Source organism: Magnolia sinica, chromosome 2 (assembly GCF_029962835.1).
Source record: "Magnolia sinica isolate HGM2019 chromosome 2, MsV1, whole genome shotgun sequence".
In the NCBI taxonomy this organism is placed as follows: domain Eukaryota; kingdom Viridiplantae; phylum Streptophyta; class Magnoliopsida; order Magnoliales; family Magnoliaceae; genus Magnolia; species Magnolia sinica.
In genome coordinates this window covers 19289804-19309816 of record NC_080574.1, presented here as the reverse complement: position 1 = coordinate 19309816, position 20013 = coordinate 19289804, and the positions used below count along the sequence as shown (strand labels likewise).

Sequence of the window (20013 nt, the reverse complement as noted above, 5' to 3'; positions counted from 1 at the left end):
TTATATTTTGTTTTCATAAAACCGCATGGCTCAATGTAAAATGTAGATTGCTAGCTTTTCAGACAAAAGTACAAAAAAATAAATCATCATCATCATCTAAGCCTTATCCCAATTGATTGGGGTAGGCTACATGAATCCCGTTCCGCTGTTCCACTCTATTAAAGGCCAGACATAGGTATATAAGTGAAATTAAAAAAAAAATCTATATTGTCATCACTATTAATATAGCTGTGTCCCAGCTATTTGGTGTCTGCTTTATGTCCATTTCTAGAATAAGAGTTATCACAATTGGTTGGTAAGAATTCTTTGATTGTGCTCACCAGACATCTAATCTACTCCTTCACCTCAATATTGACCAATTGGTTCATCTCTTCCTGGTGGAGTTTCCAAAACAATTTTCAATACAAATAACTAAATCTGCATTAGATGCTATTAAACAAATATTTGTGCTCTTGAAAACCCTAACTTTGGCGTAGTTATGTATCTAACCGGAATGAAGAAAGTATGTTAAAATAACCAATTATGCAGCTACCTCTAAAATCTCTACACACCTAACATATCTAACCAACCCATAAAAATGAAAAATAACCTCATATACCTCATATCATGTCAGTAAATTTAAACTCTGATATTGCACACTGGTATGACCAGATTTTGAAATTAAGTTCATCAAAATATGGTGCTGCTTGAGGTGAGGGAGTACTGCATGAAAATAGGACAGCAAGAGCCTGTGAAACTCCAACTGTTGTTGGCAATGTGAGAACCAAACAATAATTTTTCAGATGATTGCTTCTCTTGGTCTTTTTATAGGAAGGTGATTAAAAAAATGTGCATTATTTGGCTTCAGGAAAGAGAATGAAACCACGAAAATTCTCATTTATTGTAAATCTCTGTACGGTACTGGCATCCTCAATGGGGCAATCATTTAATTTCATTCCTAGAAAATCCAAGGACTTAGTCGAACTTCTTGCTAAGAATTGGGTGGATCACTAGTCTATTTATCAGTCCCACCTGTCGATCGTCTTGATTATTCACTTGTATTGTATACGTATCTTGTTTCTATGGACAAGGTTATGTTATTGAGTAACAAGAAAATGTGTGTCAATCTGTCTTCTAAGTTCTAACTCCCCCCAGCCATTCCAGCTTCATTTTCAAGTTCCTCACTTCAGAATTTGATTGATCTGAATTCCTACCCACCTTGTACAACATGTCATGTCTGGTCTTTTCATTGGCCTCACAAGTGTTTTCTCTGTACTTGAGCACTGAAGGACTCAATAGGGGAAGGAGAAAATGACTGAATGACTTCAATCTAGTGCTAGTTGTCTGATAAAAAAACCCTTATCCAGTGAGGTACATGAAACATGTTTTTCAATTTGAATTAAATGGGAATATTTGCTATTCCAACAGTGGGTGGTGTGAACCATCAACTGAGTTTGCAGAAGACTTACTCAAGAAGCATATAGAAGGCAAGAAAGAAACAAAATAAGTTGCCATGTCATGTGTTGCTCCTGACAGTAAGCAATGCCAACTACTAGAAATAGAAATGTAAAGAATTCATGCCTGACCCAGGAGCCAAGTTGCAATATTCATGTCTGGTATGAACTGTTATGTAAGATCTGAAGATATTGATGGATGGTATAGTGGAAGATGCAGGTCAATTGACTAGCTTAAGTTGGGTACTTGCCTGAATAAGGAAGAGAGAAGGTGTTGGCTGATTATTACACGAGCCATTTTAGGCCTCAGTTGAGGATACTGATGCAATACCTATCTGTCGTATGATCAATGCCATTGCAGGAAGATGTGCAAAGACCTCTCTTCTTTGCCTATCTGGGTGACTTGTCTAGCCTTCGCCCTCTTAAGAAGCTACACTAAAGAAGCTAGACTATATTTGAAGTTGCTTTGGTGAACCAAGGCTTTCCGACAGATCTTTTCACTAAGCAGGATTAGTATAACTTTGTTAAATGGTCCATAACTTGTTCGCTGTCTACCGTTTGCTACAATATCATGTTTTATGGGATCCATTTGCTATGACCAAGTCCCAACTTTTCAATAAATGAAGTTTGAAGAATCAATTGCTGGTCCAGGAATGGATTCATGAATGGTCCTAAAGTTTTATCCTGGGAATAATCTGATGGACCAAGTCCATTGAAAAAAATTTGCTCCATCCAAGTTGTTGCTAACTATTTCAGGCTTGGATTGTCTGCGATATCATTCGAAGACATTGTAGAGGAAATGATCTTCATATTTCTAATTTGTAGTGTGTGCTTCAGTCCATTATGAAATAGATTTGAACTTCGTTCAATAGAAAGCTAGATCCCATAAGATTTGATAATATCAACAAAGTACACGATAAGTAATGTGGCTGGCGAAGCTGGACAAGTTTCTTGCACTACTCTCAAATAAGATTGAAAAAGCTGAAAAAAATCCAAGAGAGGGGCTAAACGAGAGTCTTATTATTATTATTTTTTCCCTCCCTTTCTGAAATCCCTGTAGTTTCAGATTGAAGTGAAAAACATATATCTAGAGTGGCGGTTAGATTTGGAAAGAGATCTTCCAGAATTTTAGACAAATACAGAAAATTAACTTGAAACAATCTCCACAAGTTTTTAAAGAAAATAATCATAAAATTTTGAAAAAAAGTCTAGATCTATTGACTAGTGGGGATTATTGTTGAATTTCTGAAGTCATCAATCCCTTAAATGAACACAACATTATGGATCACACTGGTTGGAAGAAGATAGCAGTTGATTTACATGCAAAGAACAAAATGTCATAAACACACATGTGTGCTCGCGCACACACGGAGTTTTGTTAATGTCCCCACCTTCATGGGGAACCTTTAAAATGGAACACGGACCTATTGTTGATCTGAACCATTCATTCATTCATACAACTAGGAGCAAGCCGTGGTATGGCATCACACCGATCGGATGATCCTAATCCCCTTGAATGGGGCCAGTTTGTTACAACTGTCCATTGTTTATGAGCCATAAATCACTTGTTGAATCTATCCGCTAGATGTTTCAAGATGATGGTTGGACCTGTTTTGCTTCTCTAGTCAATCCTGACTATCCAACCAGTTGGACTGTACAAGTTCTAATGCAGGGGCATTTTCACACCAGGCTCGAGTGGGGTTGTCTGTGGGATGCAGGGGCACACTCGGGGTGGGCGGCTTGTGTGAGGCGGGCCCCACCCGTGTGAGGCGAGTGGCTGGTGTGAGGTGGTACCCATGTGATGTGGGGCCCACAAGGGGGGTTTGGCCGAGGTCCTAACCCATGAGATGTGGGGCTTGTGCCATGAGATAAAGGGATTGATTCGCCATGCGCCAACAATTCGAGCTTTTAGAGCAAGTGGTTGATTGTCCTGCATCAAGTCCTCATCAACATCCTGTAATTGTCTTATTCCCTTTTGTAGATACTTATAACTAAGACATATCATACACATTCCAATTGGCAGTGAAAGCTCCCACGTGATCAGAGGTTTAAAATGTAGGTTTCCTGAACAAGAAACAAATTTGAAGCAGCATCTTCCTTGAAAACTTGCACAACTTCAGTACCAATGGGAGAAAGACATGGCACATTTCTGCCCTCTGTGATGTGCTTTTGTATTTGAAATCTAGTCAGACTATTAGTTATCTCACAATCTTACCGTAATCAGCATTTTGAATATAACAGGATACGTTGAGCAGTCATAGTTTGCTCGTCTTCTTTTCTTCACAAGGGGATGAATATAGTTTCTTTTCCTCTTTACAGGAATTTTGCCACTGGGCAGAAGAGCTTAATGTTGTTATTTACCAAGGGGAGAGAGCTTCACGGCGGTGTATCCAGGACTATGAGTTTTTTGCGTCTGGAAAGGTCTTATTTGATGTTTTGATAACAAACTATGAACTGATTCTTTCAGATAACCATGTTCTGCGGAAGTTTAAGTGGTCTGCTATTATTAGTAAGATCCTTTTCTCCCTGGTTACTCATGATCTGTTCTTTCCAACAAGGCAACAACACATGAAATTCTATTGTTAAGGATGCAAAGAAGCTTTCTTTATGATCAAAGGAGAATGTGGTTTCTTTGAACTAATACTGCTATACATCATCAATTTCTTACATATTTGCTTTCAGTGGTTTAATCTTTACAATGGCACCCTCTCCTGCTGAATATTCTTAGTTCTCTTGTCTTTGTTATTTCTATTATTGTGGTTTCATTTTAGTATGAAAGAATAATAGCTATGGCACCTTTTCCTTTCAATTCATGTTGGAATATTTAAAATGGTTTGTGTGGCCTGATTAGATAGTTTATTTTTTATATTGCTGAAGACTTTCCTGGAACTATGAGACAGTCTGGAGTTTTTTGTTGGCAGCGGCACTAGTGTTGAATCTGCCGTTTGCATTCTATGCCTATGGTGTTGAATTTGTTCAAATGGTACTCTTTTTTGTTTCTAATAGATTGCTAGGACCTGTTTGGGCGCTATCCATTTTAGCCCCGACAGGTGTGACTATAGGCTATGGACGCCTGTTGGGTGGTAGCTTAAGGTTTAGGATCACGTCACTAACACAACCAATGTTGTCATATCTCGCATATGTGATCGTGTGTGATTGGATATGTGCAATGCATATGCAATCGCACATTTGCATATGCGGTTGCATATAATTTATTTATTTTTTTCAAAAATTTAAAAAAATCTGGAAAATAAGGGGAAACTAAGGAAAAAAAAGAAAAAATATAAGAAAGTAGGGGAAACTTTTCTAAGTTAATAGATAACTAATTTTATATGTTTAAAATATATTTGAGTGAAATAAAATCAATTAAATGTCAAATCATTAACATTCGACAATATAGTTAACAAATGCCAATTAACACTTAGTAAGTAAACAAAATGAGGAGGTTATTTATTTATTATTGATTGTAGAAAATGAACAAAATAATACTAAATGGTAAATGCTAGTATATGCATTGATCTATTTGCCATTGTGGCATATGATCACTACCACCATTGTCATCATCTAAGTCATCTCCGTTTTTCACACACATTTCTTCTTCTGTTTCTTCATTATCTGTATGTACTAATACTTATCAACATCCAATAATGGATCTTCAGCCTGATCATCTTCTCATTCTTTTTTCTCCTTAATCTCTTCCACGGGTTGATTGTTATTACTCGCCCTCTATCCTTTGCCTTCGAGCGTAAGTAGAAGTACATTTTCCAGGTATCAATTCGTATATGGCATCTTCAACTTGTGCTCATGTCAAGTTTTCGCTAGTAGATACGGGTCTTCCGTCTCTATGAGTCATTCGTTATCTGCGTCCAACTCATCTAAGTAGATATGGTCAGAAATCAGGCTTTTCTTTCCTAGTTTATAATCGTTCACGGAATTTTTGATTTTATTGGACGAAGACCAAGTCGTTGGTCTTCTTTTGCTCAAGGCGATTCCTTTTCTTGGTGTGCATTTGGCATTAACTATTTAGCTAATTAGTTTATACTTACAAGTTGAAGTTACAATTACCAAACTGTAAGTCTGTAACATATTAACATTTTCATTCCAAATTTACTGCCTCGAACGTGCTCTAGTTGCGCTCGCAACCGCTGGTAGAGCACGTGAGTTCAAGAATTCTCATGACCAGCTTGTGTAGAGTTGAATCATTCCTGTTTGGGTCTACTCTATAGGCAACCCACCAGTTAGTTGAGAAAAATAATTTAAGTAGGTTAGATTTTGTAGATTAGATTATAAAAAAACTATTTATAAGAGAGCTAAAACATTCATATTACTTACTAGGTACATAGTGCTTTTGTTGGATCGGAAAAAGCGAATAAACATGCTGGGTTAAGGATGTAGGCGACTGAATACAATGAAGATAACATTTGACTGCCCCATCTACTATCTGTAATATTTATAATGAGCTTGTAATCATGCTCTCTCTATGTTTAAAATAGTCTATGATCTTATTTTTTGCCCTCTTCATTTCATCATATACGTAATCCATTGGAAGCTTCTCATCCTTGTCCATCAATCACAACACAATGAGTAAGGGCTCAGATGCTTTTAGTGCCTTTACCACTTGAGTCCAAAAAATTTGTCAAAGGATTGTTTGTTAAACCTGTTTGCCTTTAATCTTTTTTGACCAAGGTCCACTTGTAAAATCTGTCGACACAACAAAGCTTCTAAGTTCTGATTTTCTTGCATGTAATCTTTGTAGTGTTAAGAAGGCTATAGCGAAATAGGTGAACGTTGGACGTTGCAAGTTACTCCTAATGTGTTTTTTTCATTCGACTGAGAAGAAGGGCGTATTTGTACGTAAAGACCATGATTCTTCTAGCCCTTGCAATCACTTTTAAAAATAACCTAGCTACATCTTCTAACATCATATGAACACGATGGGCCGCATGTGGTTTAAAATAAACTATGCCTCTTTTTCATAAGAAGTTGACTGGCGGCTACATATGAGGTTGTGTTGTCTGTAGTTACCTGGACAATGTATTCCTCATCTATTTTCTCAACTACACTATCTAGTAATTTAAAGAAGTAATTTTCAGTGTGCGAATGACCCGATGCATCCACGAACTTCAAGAACATTGTCCTAGCTGGACAATTCATCAGAAAGTTAATGAGAGACTGATCGGATCTATTGGTCCATCCTTCGGCCATGAGTGAACATTCATATGTTTTCCACGATTCCTTATATTGGACTATAAATTATTGTATATAATCAACTTTGGTTTTGAGGCACGTCTCCCTCATTTCATGATATGAATGAGGTTTAAGCCTAGATCCAAATTGACTGATAGCCTCAACCATAAATTCGAAGCTTTTCAATTTAATTGTGTTGAAAGCAATGCCGGTTTGGTAAAACCACTTAGCAATATATTGAATAGTAGGTTTTTTTTTTTTTTTAATATTTTAATACCGGTTTTGTAAAGTCGTTTGAGCCGGCCCTTTGCCTCAACCCGGGGGGGGGGGGGGGGGTGTGTTTACACTTACACTAGTAGTAGTTGAAAAGGGAAAAAGAAAAGAAAATGAGAAAGAGAGTTAGAGTTACACTTGTAGTAGAAAAGAATATGTCTTGCTTGACTCTTGTCACTTGATTTAAATGTAGAGAAAGAGATATAGATTCAAATTTCAATAGAAATGATCAAATGAATGTATAGATCGTAGAGAATGAGAATGAATAAATGTAGAGTTGTATATTGAAGAAATGAGAATGAATGAATGTAGATTGTAGACTGTGGAAATGAGAATCTAGATGTAGAATTAGAAAATGAAATGAATGAGAATATGAGATAGATGTAGAACTAAAAAATGAAAGGAGAGAATGTAAATTACTAAATTGTACTAATAACTGATAGTAATTAGTAAGAAATGAAATGAGAGAATGTAAATTAATAAATTGTACTAATATGATAAGATCATATAGGTGTGGCTCCCCGGACGGGTGTATCAAACCGACTTTTGCATAAGCTGATCTCATGGTAGGGTCAACCTTTTGGATGTCGTTTTTTTTTTTTAAATTTAAATTTTTTATTTTAAAACTTTTTCGAAGATACCTTATGGATGTCGTTGAAACATGCAATAATGAAATTGCGGTCCAATTGGTTGGATATGAGCCAATCTCATATTGCTCACACATAGTATCTAATGCATGCACACACACGTGTGTGTGTGTGTGTGTGTGAGAGAGAGAGAGAGAGAGAGAGAGAGAGAGAGAGAGAGAGAGAGAGAGAGAGAGAGAGATCTAACATTTTCATTGTTTGCATGTGAATACATGGTTTAGAGCAAATGCACAAACAATCCATGTTTAGTGGAAAGAAGACTAGTGTTCGATGGTTAGGATATTCCAATTTGGGAGATTTTTTACGTGTGGTTGTTCCAGGGTGTGGATCCGGTCATCAGATCAATTTTCTTGAATTAACCAACATGGGCTCAGTGTAGAGCATAGGAGTTCCCTGTTCATCACAATCATGAAACTTGACATCATATACATATGCGTGCATGCATATATGTGCATGGTGACATATCAACTTCTACAATGGTATGGGGATAAGGGCCTAAAATTGTTTTTTTTTTTTTTTTTTTTGTTTTTGTTTTTCATCTTTATTTTTTTGTTTCAACTTTGGAGGAAGCTTAGGAAGTCATTTTAGACTAGCTATGCCTATTATGGGGGTCAAAATGAGTATTTAGTGGGATTTGAATAATCAAAGTGGAATAGATCATTATAAGAATGGTGCTTTAGGCTATCAAAATGGACCATTTGAAAAAAGAGAGAGTAAAACCCTCACTTTTTGGTGTTTTCATCACATTTTGTTGTATTTCAATGTGATGAGCCTTAATCCACAAAATCAAGCATGATTTGTGTTCAATTAGTCTCATTTGGTTGGCTTTAAGCAAGTAGTCAAGTTGGCAGTCAACATTCTTATCGAAGAATGGTTTGATACACGATTTATGTTTATCTATAAAACAAAAAGACAGATTTTTGGATTTATCTCTTTTTCTTTTTTCCTTTATATTTTCTTTGTATTTTTACCCTAATTTTATCCTTAAAAAAATGCTTTTTGGATTTATCTTTTTTCTATTTTCTTGGTATTTTTACCCTAATTTTATCTTGAAAAAACGATTTTTGGATTTATCTTTTTTTTTTTTTCCTTCTATTTTCTTGGTATTTTTACCGTAATTTCCTCTTCCTCTTCTTCTTCTTTTCTCTGGGGTCAATATGCCCTCCAGATATCGATATTCAAGGTATTATGTAATGGTAACGGAGGTATTACGTAATGGTAACGGTTGGTCGGTTGATATGCTACAGCTATATTAGCTGATATGGCCTTGTAACAATATATATCATATATGTCCTTGTAATGGCTTAAACTTTTTCCTTCGGAAATAAATTCTAAAAGATTATTCATGAATTTTCTTAAAAAAAAAGTGAGGATCCCAAACATATTTTCTTTTTGGGTTTTATACATGTATTTGATGGTAAACAGGCCATTCTTTGGTATGAATGATGTTTGTCAGCTGGTGTTAACTTCACCTGTTGACAGTCAACCAAATTAGCCATAATTGAACATAGGTCGAGCATGATTTGGTGGATTAGATTCCATTACATATAAGTACAAAAATATAAAGATGGAACAATGAATAGAGAAGTGATAGTTTACTCCTGATATTTCCCAAAATGGTCCTCTCCACTTCAGTTCATTGAATCCAACTCAAATTGTGTTTTGATCCTTAAAATTAAGGCTATCAACGGGTTGGGTTCAGCCATGTCGTGTAGTACCTGTACCTGGATTAACTTGGTTCAGGTCTTAAAAAGTTTGGGTCCCGGTCAAATTCTTAAAAACCTTCAATTGGATATGATCGGGTTCAGGTACCCGTTCGATACCCATCGTGGCTTTGCACCTAGGTTTCCAGTTGAGTTTGGGACAGATAAGAGCATTTACATGGTTGGGCCTACTCAAAGGATGGATAGATTGTTCACATGGCACACTTCAACACTTCTTACACATGTTTGGCTTAGGAAACCTTGTTCTTTTGTTATAGTAATCGGTAATATTAAAAATATACAATGTTACTATTAGAACTAACTAGACCTTGACCCAGAGCCTACTAGACTTTACCTAACCCAACTTTAACCGGGTCCATCACATGGACCTAACTTGAGCCAATTAGGTCCAATTTTTAACCAGGTCCAAAAGGTGAGACCTGACCCTAACTTGCTTTCTTCACGGGCTAGAAAATGGGACCCGTACCCATTAAAATTGGGCTGGGTCCATTGGGTACTTGCGGGTCCGGGTACCCATTGACAACCCTATACAAAATAGTCCTACATCTAGTTTAAACTTAGTTCTAAGCTTCCTTCATGGTTGAAATCAATAAAGAAGTGAAAAAACAAGAGTAAAAATAAAAATTTCAAAATGGGTCATTTATAGCCATATTAGCTTTTAACAGTGTATGGCCCTACAGTGGGGCGTGTTAGCTCGTATTTGCCAATACGTGATACGGCCCTTTTTTTCAGAATTGATGGATTCACCCCGTATCGTGTAACGGGGGTGAACATTTCCTTCATGTAATGACCTTTACGGTTGTAAAGTAACCATTTATAATAAATACAATGCAGATATTTGAGACCATGTGTATGTGATGCCGAGTTTGGTGATTGCGATGAATAGGGAACCTCTCTGTTGTGAGGGTTTTGTTGGTTGAAAAATATAACTGTCTATTAGGTTATATATAGGTACTAATCAATGCTTTTGTTTTGGTTGATTCAGCCTTATCTTATATATTCTACTTCTCTTTTCCTTTTCTAGTTGATGAGGCTCACAAGTTAAAAAATCTCGACTGCAAGCTAGGACGCTGCCTTAAGCAATACACCACAGACTTTCGATTGTTACTGACTGTAAGTTTTGTTTTGTGGTGTCTTTGTTATTCTTAAATCATGAGGTCATGGGAGTTGAAAACAACTGTATGTACAATTGCTTTGTAAAATCACTTGTTACTTTGGCAACCCATTGTTCTTATTTTTATTCTTTTGATGGATACATTTTTAGGTGTGTTTAGTTTCTGTGAATAGGAACATGAATAATAGTTTATCAGCAATATCACTATTCCTGTTATGTCGGTGAAGAATGGTATTATTCCATGGGAACTGTTTCTCTGAGAAATAGCCTTTGTACTCAGCATATATCTGGATTTCTTCTCACTATTGGAAGAATTACAGAATAACATGTCATGGAATGTGAAAGTTTCCGTTTGGCAGAGTTTAATCAATCAGATCCACCTCCTAATCCCTTGGGAATTTTCGAACGGTGTTTCTTTCACCATTTATTTTCTTATGGTTATGTGGTGGGATCATCACAACTGTTTAAAGACTTACTTTCTAGACCGTAGTTTTTGTCCTTACATCGTATTTCCTATTTTGTGTGGATCAATAGACTCCTACCACAACCATTGTACAAGTACATGAATTAACTATCATGCAAAGGGTATTTACAACTCACCATTTTATCCACTAAATCCCCAAAGAATTCTCTCTCCCTCTCCCTCCCTCTCTCTCTCTCTCTCTCTCTTTATTATTATTATTATTATTATTATTATTATTATTATTATTATTGAATTTAGCGAGATTCCCAAAAATGGGCTTTCTACATTTTCTCCATCTATCCTATATTTTGGATCATTCTGGATTTACAGTTGGGACCAGTGAAAATAATCATATTAATTTTAAAAACAAATACATGATAATTCATGTATTTTTTTCCTTCAAAAAGAGCATATTCAATACATAATAAATTGTAAAGTTGCTACAAAGGCCTACTCCTATGTTGGCTCTTATACATGCTGACTCGGCTTCTTCCCCTTCTCACAATCATTCCTTACGTAATGAGTCTCATTTCTTTGATAGGTGTAATAAGGTACTATTAGAGGCTACTTTGGCCAATGTGTTTCATACCCGTTATGATAGGTAATGGTCGTGACCGTTACGCGATATGGTGGTGAAATGGGGTAGTTGGTTTTTTGGGATTGTATTGGCGGTTATGGGGCATAACGACCATTACCCTCATAATGGTCGAAAATGGCCACTTTTTTTTTTTCTCTATTTAAATATGTTTTTCTCCTTAATTTCCCACTTTTCTCATTTCAAAAACTCTTCTAAATTATTCTACAACATATTTGGACCACTCTTACTATAGTTTTTAGGATTAAAATTGTAGATTGAAGTGATTTGAGAAAATAGAAGCTTCGAGGCAAGATGTTCCGTATCCGTTATGATACGGCTGTAAATGCTGATACGTATAGGTAACAGGTTGTGACCGTTACGTGATATGGACGTGAAATGGGGCAGTTGGTTTTTTGGGACCGTAATGGCCATTACGGTGCATAACGACCGTTACTCCCATAATGGTAAAAAAAAAGGCCACCTTCTCTCTCTCTCTCTATATATATATATATATATTCACTTGTCTCATTCCAAAAACTCTCTTAGATCATTCTACAGTAAATTTTGACCACTGTTACTATAGTTTTTAGGATTAAAACTATGGATTGAAGGGATTTGAGCGAAAGCTCCGACGGTCATTTTTTCAAAAAATTGAAAAAAAGTGGTATTTATGCTTTTTTCCTGATTTCTAGTTCAATGCTTGATTGTGATGTGTAAACATTAGAAACATGTAACCATGTTCATAAATTCACCAGACAGCCGATACAATACTCAGTAATGAGTGGATAGTTATGCTACTATAAACATGTTCAAAAAAAAAAAAAAGAACACATATTTGCCATATTTACATTATTTTAGATTTTCTACTCTCTCTCTCTCTCTTTTCAGAAATTTTCGTGCATATATATATATATATATATATATATATATATATATTTCCAACCGTGATGGAGGTCGTAAAGGTTGTTACACACACATATTGGCCATTATGGCTGATACCCATATTGGTAATGATGGTGACTGTTATAGCTACCGTTACCGATACAAAATACCTTGACTCTGGTTGTTGCTCAAAGAGGCACTAAAAGAAGTTTACCCTATTATACAATGTCTCAATGGGGTTATACTATGTTAGCTCGATGGATAGATTCTTATCAAGCTGCTCTATTCCATTTGATAACTCATGCCCATTCGAAAGCATTATCTTTTTTAGGATCTGGATCAATTATTCATCCAATGGAACCCATTGTTGGATATTTTCCTGATAAAAGCTAGAACATGGTTATAATGGGTGGCTTAACAAAATATATGTCAATTACAAAAACTACTCTTTTGTGAAGTAGTTTTTTTTTTTTTCTTTGTAGTTAATGATATTTGGTTGTATTCAGGATTTTTGCAATAATAGTTTGTTCAACCACAGGATTAAATGCATTCTATTTGTTTGAGAGAATTCCTATTAATTGCATTCCAGTTTTCAGCATAATTCAAATCCAGTCTACAATGACTATTTACTAGAATCCATTCAAATTAGTCAGATGGTTCCTAACCTGTCAAATCGCCACTGGTCTTATGTTACATTGTTGTTTGGTGTCTAATGGCTGCACATGGTTTGGTGTAGAAATCAGTCTGAAAAATTCTCATTCGCAAAGTTTCCCCTTCTACTAGAGCCTAGTCCCATTAAACACCCACTACTGGATATTGTTCCTTTGTTTTGTTGCATGATCCCATTCATTACACATACACAATCTGTTTTGTACCATAGCGGCCGATGTCAGTTCATGATTTCCGATTCTTTGGAATTTGGATATCAGGGACTTGTGTTCTCGTTCGTTTAATGATCAAAATAGAATTCCTCATTATAAAGAACACATCAAAATCATTGTATATAATATGCATGGCGAAGAGCATGACACATTTGGCTTACATCCCACATGGTAATAAATTCCTATTTTGTGCAACCGGGGAGCTTACACAAACTGTTACTGCAAACTCATTTCAAGTTAGTGATATTAGAAGGTCAAACCTTCCGGTTGGGCCCTTCATGTCATTTACATTACCAGTGGTATAGATGAGCATGTTCAGATGATGCTATACCTATTTTAGCAAACCTTGCATAGCTTTAATAGTTGAACTTTGTTAGGTGAAATTAGTATCTAAATAACTATTTGTGTTGTTACTATGAGATTATTGAGCTTTTGTTCAAGATGTTGCTTTGTCACTTTATAAACTGGTTTTGTTTGTACCCTTAGTTACCTCACCATGTTTTTGCCATTAAAAATTTCCAACTTAAATGACCACAAACGATATTTCTTGTCTCTTAACTCGACAAAAAATCTACGTGTGGGACCCCAATCCTTTGAAACATGGCCCAAGCATACTCGTGCCCTAATATGCACCATTGATTGATTGTACGTAGCACCCTTGTGTACCCAACAATCCCACCCAAGTGATTTGTGCCGGATGCCTTCAAAACTCCTGTCATGTCGACCGCGTTGCCCCTACAGTAGAAATAGTGAAAACTGTGCGTCAATTTGATGCTCCGTTAGTGAGATACAACCCGTTGAATCCATAGCCCAAATTGTGTATCTTTTAACATAAGCAACCTCTATTTTGCTAGGCCCATTGGACTTAGGCCCATGTGGGCCTAAAGCGTACTTTCTAGAATATATGAATTATCACAAGATAGGATAAAGCACTACATGACAAATAAAGAGCCAACAAATATGAGACAAAAATGCTTTCTACCCCAAATGAAGAGAATGGCCTTTAGCAACCATTTGAGCCTTTAAGTGTTTCACTGAGCCACCGGGATTTTACTTAGCCATATACACCCATTGACACCCAACCCTGTGTTTTCCAGTAGGCAAGTCAGTTAGGGTCCAAGTTTGATTGTTATGGAGAGCAATCATATCATTTTCCATAGCTCATTTTTATCCATCATGACTAGGAGTTTCCTAAAAAGAATGAGGAACAAACATAGATGAATATGACAAAATAATTTATGAAAGGAGATAAACCAGTAAAGGCAATAAAATGAGAAATAGGATGTCATGCACAAGAACGTATATCCTTGCAAAGAGCAATTGCTAAGTTGTTTTCATTAGATGCTAAAAAAGGAGATTCATGAATATGATCTTCAAATGGATTCGAAGGATTGGTGGAAGCAACAATTGGATGAACTTCATTACCATGCTTCGGACGTCTTGAGTAGACTTGCACTGATAGAACTAAACGTTGTACAAACATTTCTTTTGATGTAAGTTTTTGTGTCAGGTAAAATGAGAAGAGTAACAAACATCTTTCTAAACTGCAATGATTTACTGTCTTCAAAAACTACATGGTACTTTCAAAGAATGTGGCGTTAATTAAGATGTAATGTTTGTGAGAGATAAGATTGTAGTGTTTGTATCGTTATTGGGTACTTGAGTGACCAAGAAAGATACATTTGATAGTCTTAGGTTCAAACTTATTAAAAACATGATTTAACTGATGAATGATAGTCTTAGGTTCAAATTTATTAAGAACATGTTTTAGCTAATGTACAACACACACACACACACACACACACACACACACACACACACACACCTGTAAATACCCTAGGAATGACAAAAAACAGAAGAATATTATCACAAGAAAAAAAGGGTAAATTACTATCCAAAACATATGAAGGCATGTAATAAAATTGCATCACTCTAAAAGAGCTTTGGAACTTTAATCTTAAATAACAAAGCTTGAGCAACCTTTAAGCGTCAATTCTTACATTCAATGACACCGTTTTATTTTGGCGTGTGTGCACATGATGTTTATTAGGTAATGCCACGAGATGAGAGATATGGCTTAAAGTAATGAGATACATATTTCCTAGCACTATCAGAACGTAAAATACATAGCATCGAATTGTGTTTGCACTTTCATATGAAATTCTTTAAAGCAGAAAAGCACTTCAGAATGATTTTTATTATTATTAAATATAGCTAGGTTATGTGAGAATATTCGTCCGCAAACTAATAAAGTACTTGAAGTCAAATAAATTAGTAGTATGAACTAGACTACACACATCAAAATATACTAAATACAAAGGACTCACTCCTATCCATATGAGACAGAAATGAGACTCTATGATGCTTGCTTAACTCCCAAGCTTCGCATACTAACTCAGACTCATAAGACACTAACAGAACAAGAGTTTTTAAACTACTTAATGAAGGGCACACTCGAGGTAAGTGGCCTGTGTGAGGTGGGCCCCGTCTGTGTGAGGTGGGTGGCTCGTGTGAAGCGGAACCCATGCGAAGTGGGGCCCACGAGGGGGGTTCGGACGAGGTACTAACCCATGAGATGTAGGGTCTGGGCTATGAGATAAAGGGATTAATTTGCCATGCTCTATCAGTTCGAGCTTTTAAAGCAAGTGGTTAATTGTCCTGCATCATATAGCTTTTAAAACCTTCATTGATCGAACTTAATTCACCCAAGCTGGCCTACTAATGAGGTCCCAAAACACATCAATTGTGTGGTTAGAACGCTTATGATGAGAGCACTATATGCAAAGCTCTGTGGAGCATGATCATCAGAGATGTACTGTTTATCAAGCCAACATTGTCTTGAGGAAGAGAGATATTCATTATTTTGAGAGTTGCTTCTTCATTTTTTGCCTTTGAGCATAGTGGATTAGTGTGAATCCGTGGACGTACCGAAATGGAACTACATAAATCTCTGTGTTGTGGTTTGCATCTTTTCTTTCTTTCTTTTTTTTATTTAAATTTTTTTAAATTTTTTTATTTTTAAATTTGACATTGCTTAGTGTGTGGTCAAGAAGGGATCTTTCTTCCATCACTATCGATTTTCACAACCACGACTATGATTGCAACCAAGCTTTCTACTACGACCTCCCAAGGTATTCCTACTACTAACGCGACCTTCTCCTGAATTGTACCCTTATATTGTCCGCCATGGCTATGTCACCACTACTTAATCCATCTTCCCTATCAAAGGAAGAAATATATGTCGATTGATCAAATGAAGATGGAGTCCGTGGATTTATACTAGTTTCACATTGAATAGGGCAATTGCCTTTGTAGTAGATGGAACTTCATTATCTCTAATAATTTGAGCTTGCATAGGTTCAAATTTAGGATGAAGACTATAAATGAATTTAGCGAAATGATATTCCTCTGACTGCCGTCTCATGGTCTCATAATTAATTGATAGGAGTTGGTATACACTCAACTCTTCCTTCATACTCCACAATGTCGACAATCCTCGTTTACACTCTTATTTCCTTATTGAAGAATAAAAATATTTTGAAGCAACTCATTATATGCATTAGATTCTTCTCACTTGAATGCTTTAAAAAAAAAAAAAAAAATTTTGTTTTTCCAAACTTCTTCTGGCATTATAGAAAAGATAAGATTTGCATTAACATGTAGTTGCATGCTATTTTATAAAAGAGCTCCAATCTGAGCATTTTCTACCACTTTATCTTCTTAATCTTTTGGGCTCTCATTAGGCTTAGGAGATGTTAAATAATTTCATTCTTCCTATAAGAAATACTTCTAAGAATGTGGCTCGGTAAATAATTTTTACCAATTTTGTTGATGTAATTTGAAGATTCATCGACTCGGATGAAGGTAGAAGACTATTCTCTGCATTATTCTTGACATCCTTATTTAAGGAAAATGAGAGATTAAATAACTATGGAAGAACTTGAACTTGCATTGACCAAACACTTACTTCAACAGAGCATATGTTACCATTAAGTTTGATTGATGAAATTTGAAGATTCATCGACTTGGATGAAGGCAGAAGGCTATTCTCTGCATTATTCTTGACATCCTTATTTAAGGAAAAGGAGAGATTAAACAACTATGGAAGAACTTGAACTTGTACTGACCAAACACTTACTTCAAAAGAGCATATGTTAATGCTCACCTCCACATACATACAGGCTGATTGATGGCAAATATAAGAAACCCTTCATTTGCTTTGACGATCTTTATACCCAGACTTGATCCTCAAATCTGACCATAGATGCAAGATGGCTCACTCTAGACCCTTAGAACGATATGCGAACGTGGGCCTCAACCACACTCACGAGGCTCAACTACAACCCACCATATGGTGGTTGAATAACAAATGAAGGAGATTTCTGTAGATCAGCCTCCAAACAACTTTGGGTTTCACCTTGTGGAGAAGAAAAGGGAAGAGGAGAAAGAAAGTGAAAGAAAGGGGAAGGAACATGATACCTGATATTTTACCTCTCTAAAACCATGTTCCTTGAGTTAGATTGAGGAATAAGGGAGAGAAGTGAGAGGAAGCAGGATAAAAGAGAGAGAAGGCTTAAAAGGTGGTGATGCGCCTAGCCACTCCTCTTATTATCATTAGGGTTTTCATAATATGCGCAAGTATGAAAATATCCTCATGCTTAAGTTATTCCATAAACCAAAGCCCACATGCTTAAACTCTATGCTAACACATCTCCTTAAGGAATAAAAAAAGGAATAATAGAATAAAACAACTGAAACCATAATCACCAGGTGAAGTGGGCCATCATGGTCTGTCAACGATGTAAAAAGACATGGACAATGTTATATGACTTTCAAGTTATCAGAAGTATGGTATTCATGCTTTTCTACAACAATGATTATTAGATGTTTGGTTTTTGGTTCCATAGATATGTTAATTCTTTTGTGTATTTAAAATTATCACTGGGCGCACATTTTGTTGATTTTTGCCCCTTGTTTTTCTTCAATCATTTCTCAAATTGTTTATGCTTTTATGAATAAAGGAAATTGTTTAGCATTAAGCTTGAAACCTTCTTGAGCATTAGTTAATGCTCTAAGAACCTTCATGTTTTTTAAGAGAAAACCACAATGTTTATTTGTAAGTTCTTGAATTCAGTTGAAACCTTTACTGTGATTTATATCAATCAAAGTACATATCATTTTACTTGATGTAGTCAATGACTTTGTTAGGGAACACCACTTCAAAATACGTTGCTCGAGCTATTTGCATTACTTCATTTCCTTGATCCGGAAGAATTCTTTGATCCAAGGGCTAAAGCGGAGTCTTTTTCCAATATTGGAATGGGTCTAGCAGATGGAAAAGCGTTAGATTATGACACAAAAATATCTCAAATTCATGAGTTATTAAGGCCTAGGTTAATATTTCAACATCATACTGCTTGATTTAGCTCCATTATTTTTTTCTTGTATACTAAGCTACTTTTTTTTTTTTCTTAATCTAGGATGTTGAGACGGATGAAGTTAGATGTTTTGCCTCGGTTGATTCCCGCCAAAAAGTGGGTCGAAGTTCCTTGTGCCCTTACAAACATCCAAAGGGTGCTCTACATAAATCTATTGACAAAAAACTATGAAGAGTTGAATAAAGGAATTCATAGCGGTAGATCCCACACCTATTTTCTTGGCAATATGTTACTTTTTACATTCGTGATCATTTATCTATCTATTATCTTTTCATATAGTAGCTTGGTTAAGCTTCTTTTGCATTGTATGTTTAGTGTTAGTATGTTGTGTTAATGCAGTCAAGAAGCAATTAACATAGGAAAAACTACAAAACTAGGAAGCGCCACAAAGCAAAACTTGGAGTTCCCTTTTCCAAAAACCTAAATGCATAAAGCAAAAGAAATTCAATGATCAAAATCTTTCTACTTCTCCATACATCTTGTAGGTTAAAGAAAAGAAGACCCTAATCGAACTATAGAATGGAAAACAAATATTAGTTTTTTGTTTGATATAAAGGCATCAAAGAAAATCAAATCTAGGAGCATATGAGTTTCAATACTAACACCTAGATAAGTGAACAAGTAAAAAAAGCTACATGGATAAGTGACAAAATTAGTTTAATTTCAAATCCCAGTGGTTGATTCTACAAACCTAAAAAATTTAATCATAACTAGCTAACATTAAAGAAATAAAAAATACCCTAAAGAGTGAAAATTCGTAGCTGTTTCCTCATGATTTTTGGGATTCTAGGATATCTATGTGCATGTATAGATGTTAGTGTATGTTAGGAGTTGGAGGTTATTATTGTTGGTGCTTTGTACAGTTTTTAGGTGCTCCTATGGTATACCATATTATTTTGTTATTGGGGTTTTATCAATGTTGTCAAATTGCATATGCGATTATGTGCGACCGCATATTCCTGTGCGCATATGCGACCGCACAATCGCGCATATATATATATATATATATATATATATATGAAAAATAAGGGAAAAATTGGAAAAAAATATAAGAACTTGAGAAACTTCCCTAAGTTAATAAATAACAATTTAGTAATTTTACATAAATAAAATTCGATTGTGAGAAATAAAATCAATTAAACAATGAATGAAATACATCAATATTCGACAATATAGTTAACAAAACAATCAATAAGGTATTTATTGTGCAAATACAAGTTACATCTTAATGTTTATTATTTATACACTACTCACAAAATAATACTAATAGTCTAATTGTCTAATACTATATGCATTGATCCAATTGCCATTGTGGCATTTGATCACTACCATTGTTGTCATCATTAGAGTCATCTCATTCTTCCACGTATACTTCATCTGTTTTTGTTTCTTCA

General features: G+C 35.6%; 1 protein-coding gene across 1 annotated transcript in view; it reads left to right on the top strand.

Moving 5' to 3' along the window:
- LOC131236527 (CHD3-type chromatin-remodeling factor PICKLE-like) overlaps nt 1-20013 on the top strand; it is a 76439-nt gene that overhangs the window by 21665 nt on the left and 34761 nt on the right. Inside the window, exons 9-12 of the mRNA XM_058233764.1 lie at nt 3753-3942; nt 10289-10377; nt 18390-18574; nt 18662-18816. Of these exons, the coding sequence (XP_058089747.1) occupies nt 3753-3942; nt 10289-10377; nt 18390-18574; nt 18662-18816 (619 nt within the window). The remainder of the gene's footprint in view (nt 1-3752; nt 3943-10288; nt 10378-18389; nt 18575-18661; nt 18817-20013) is intronic.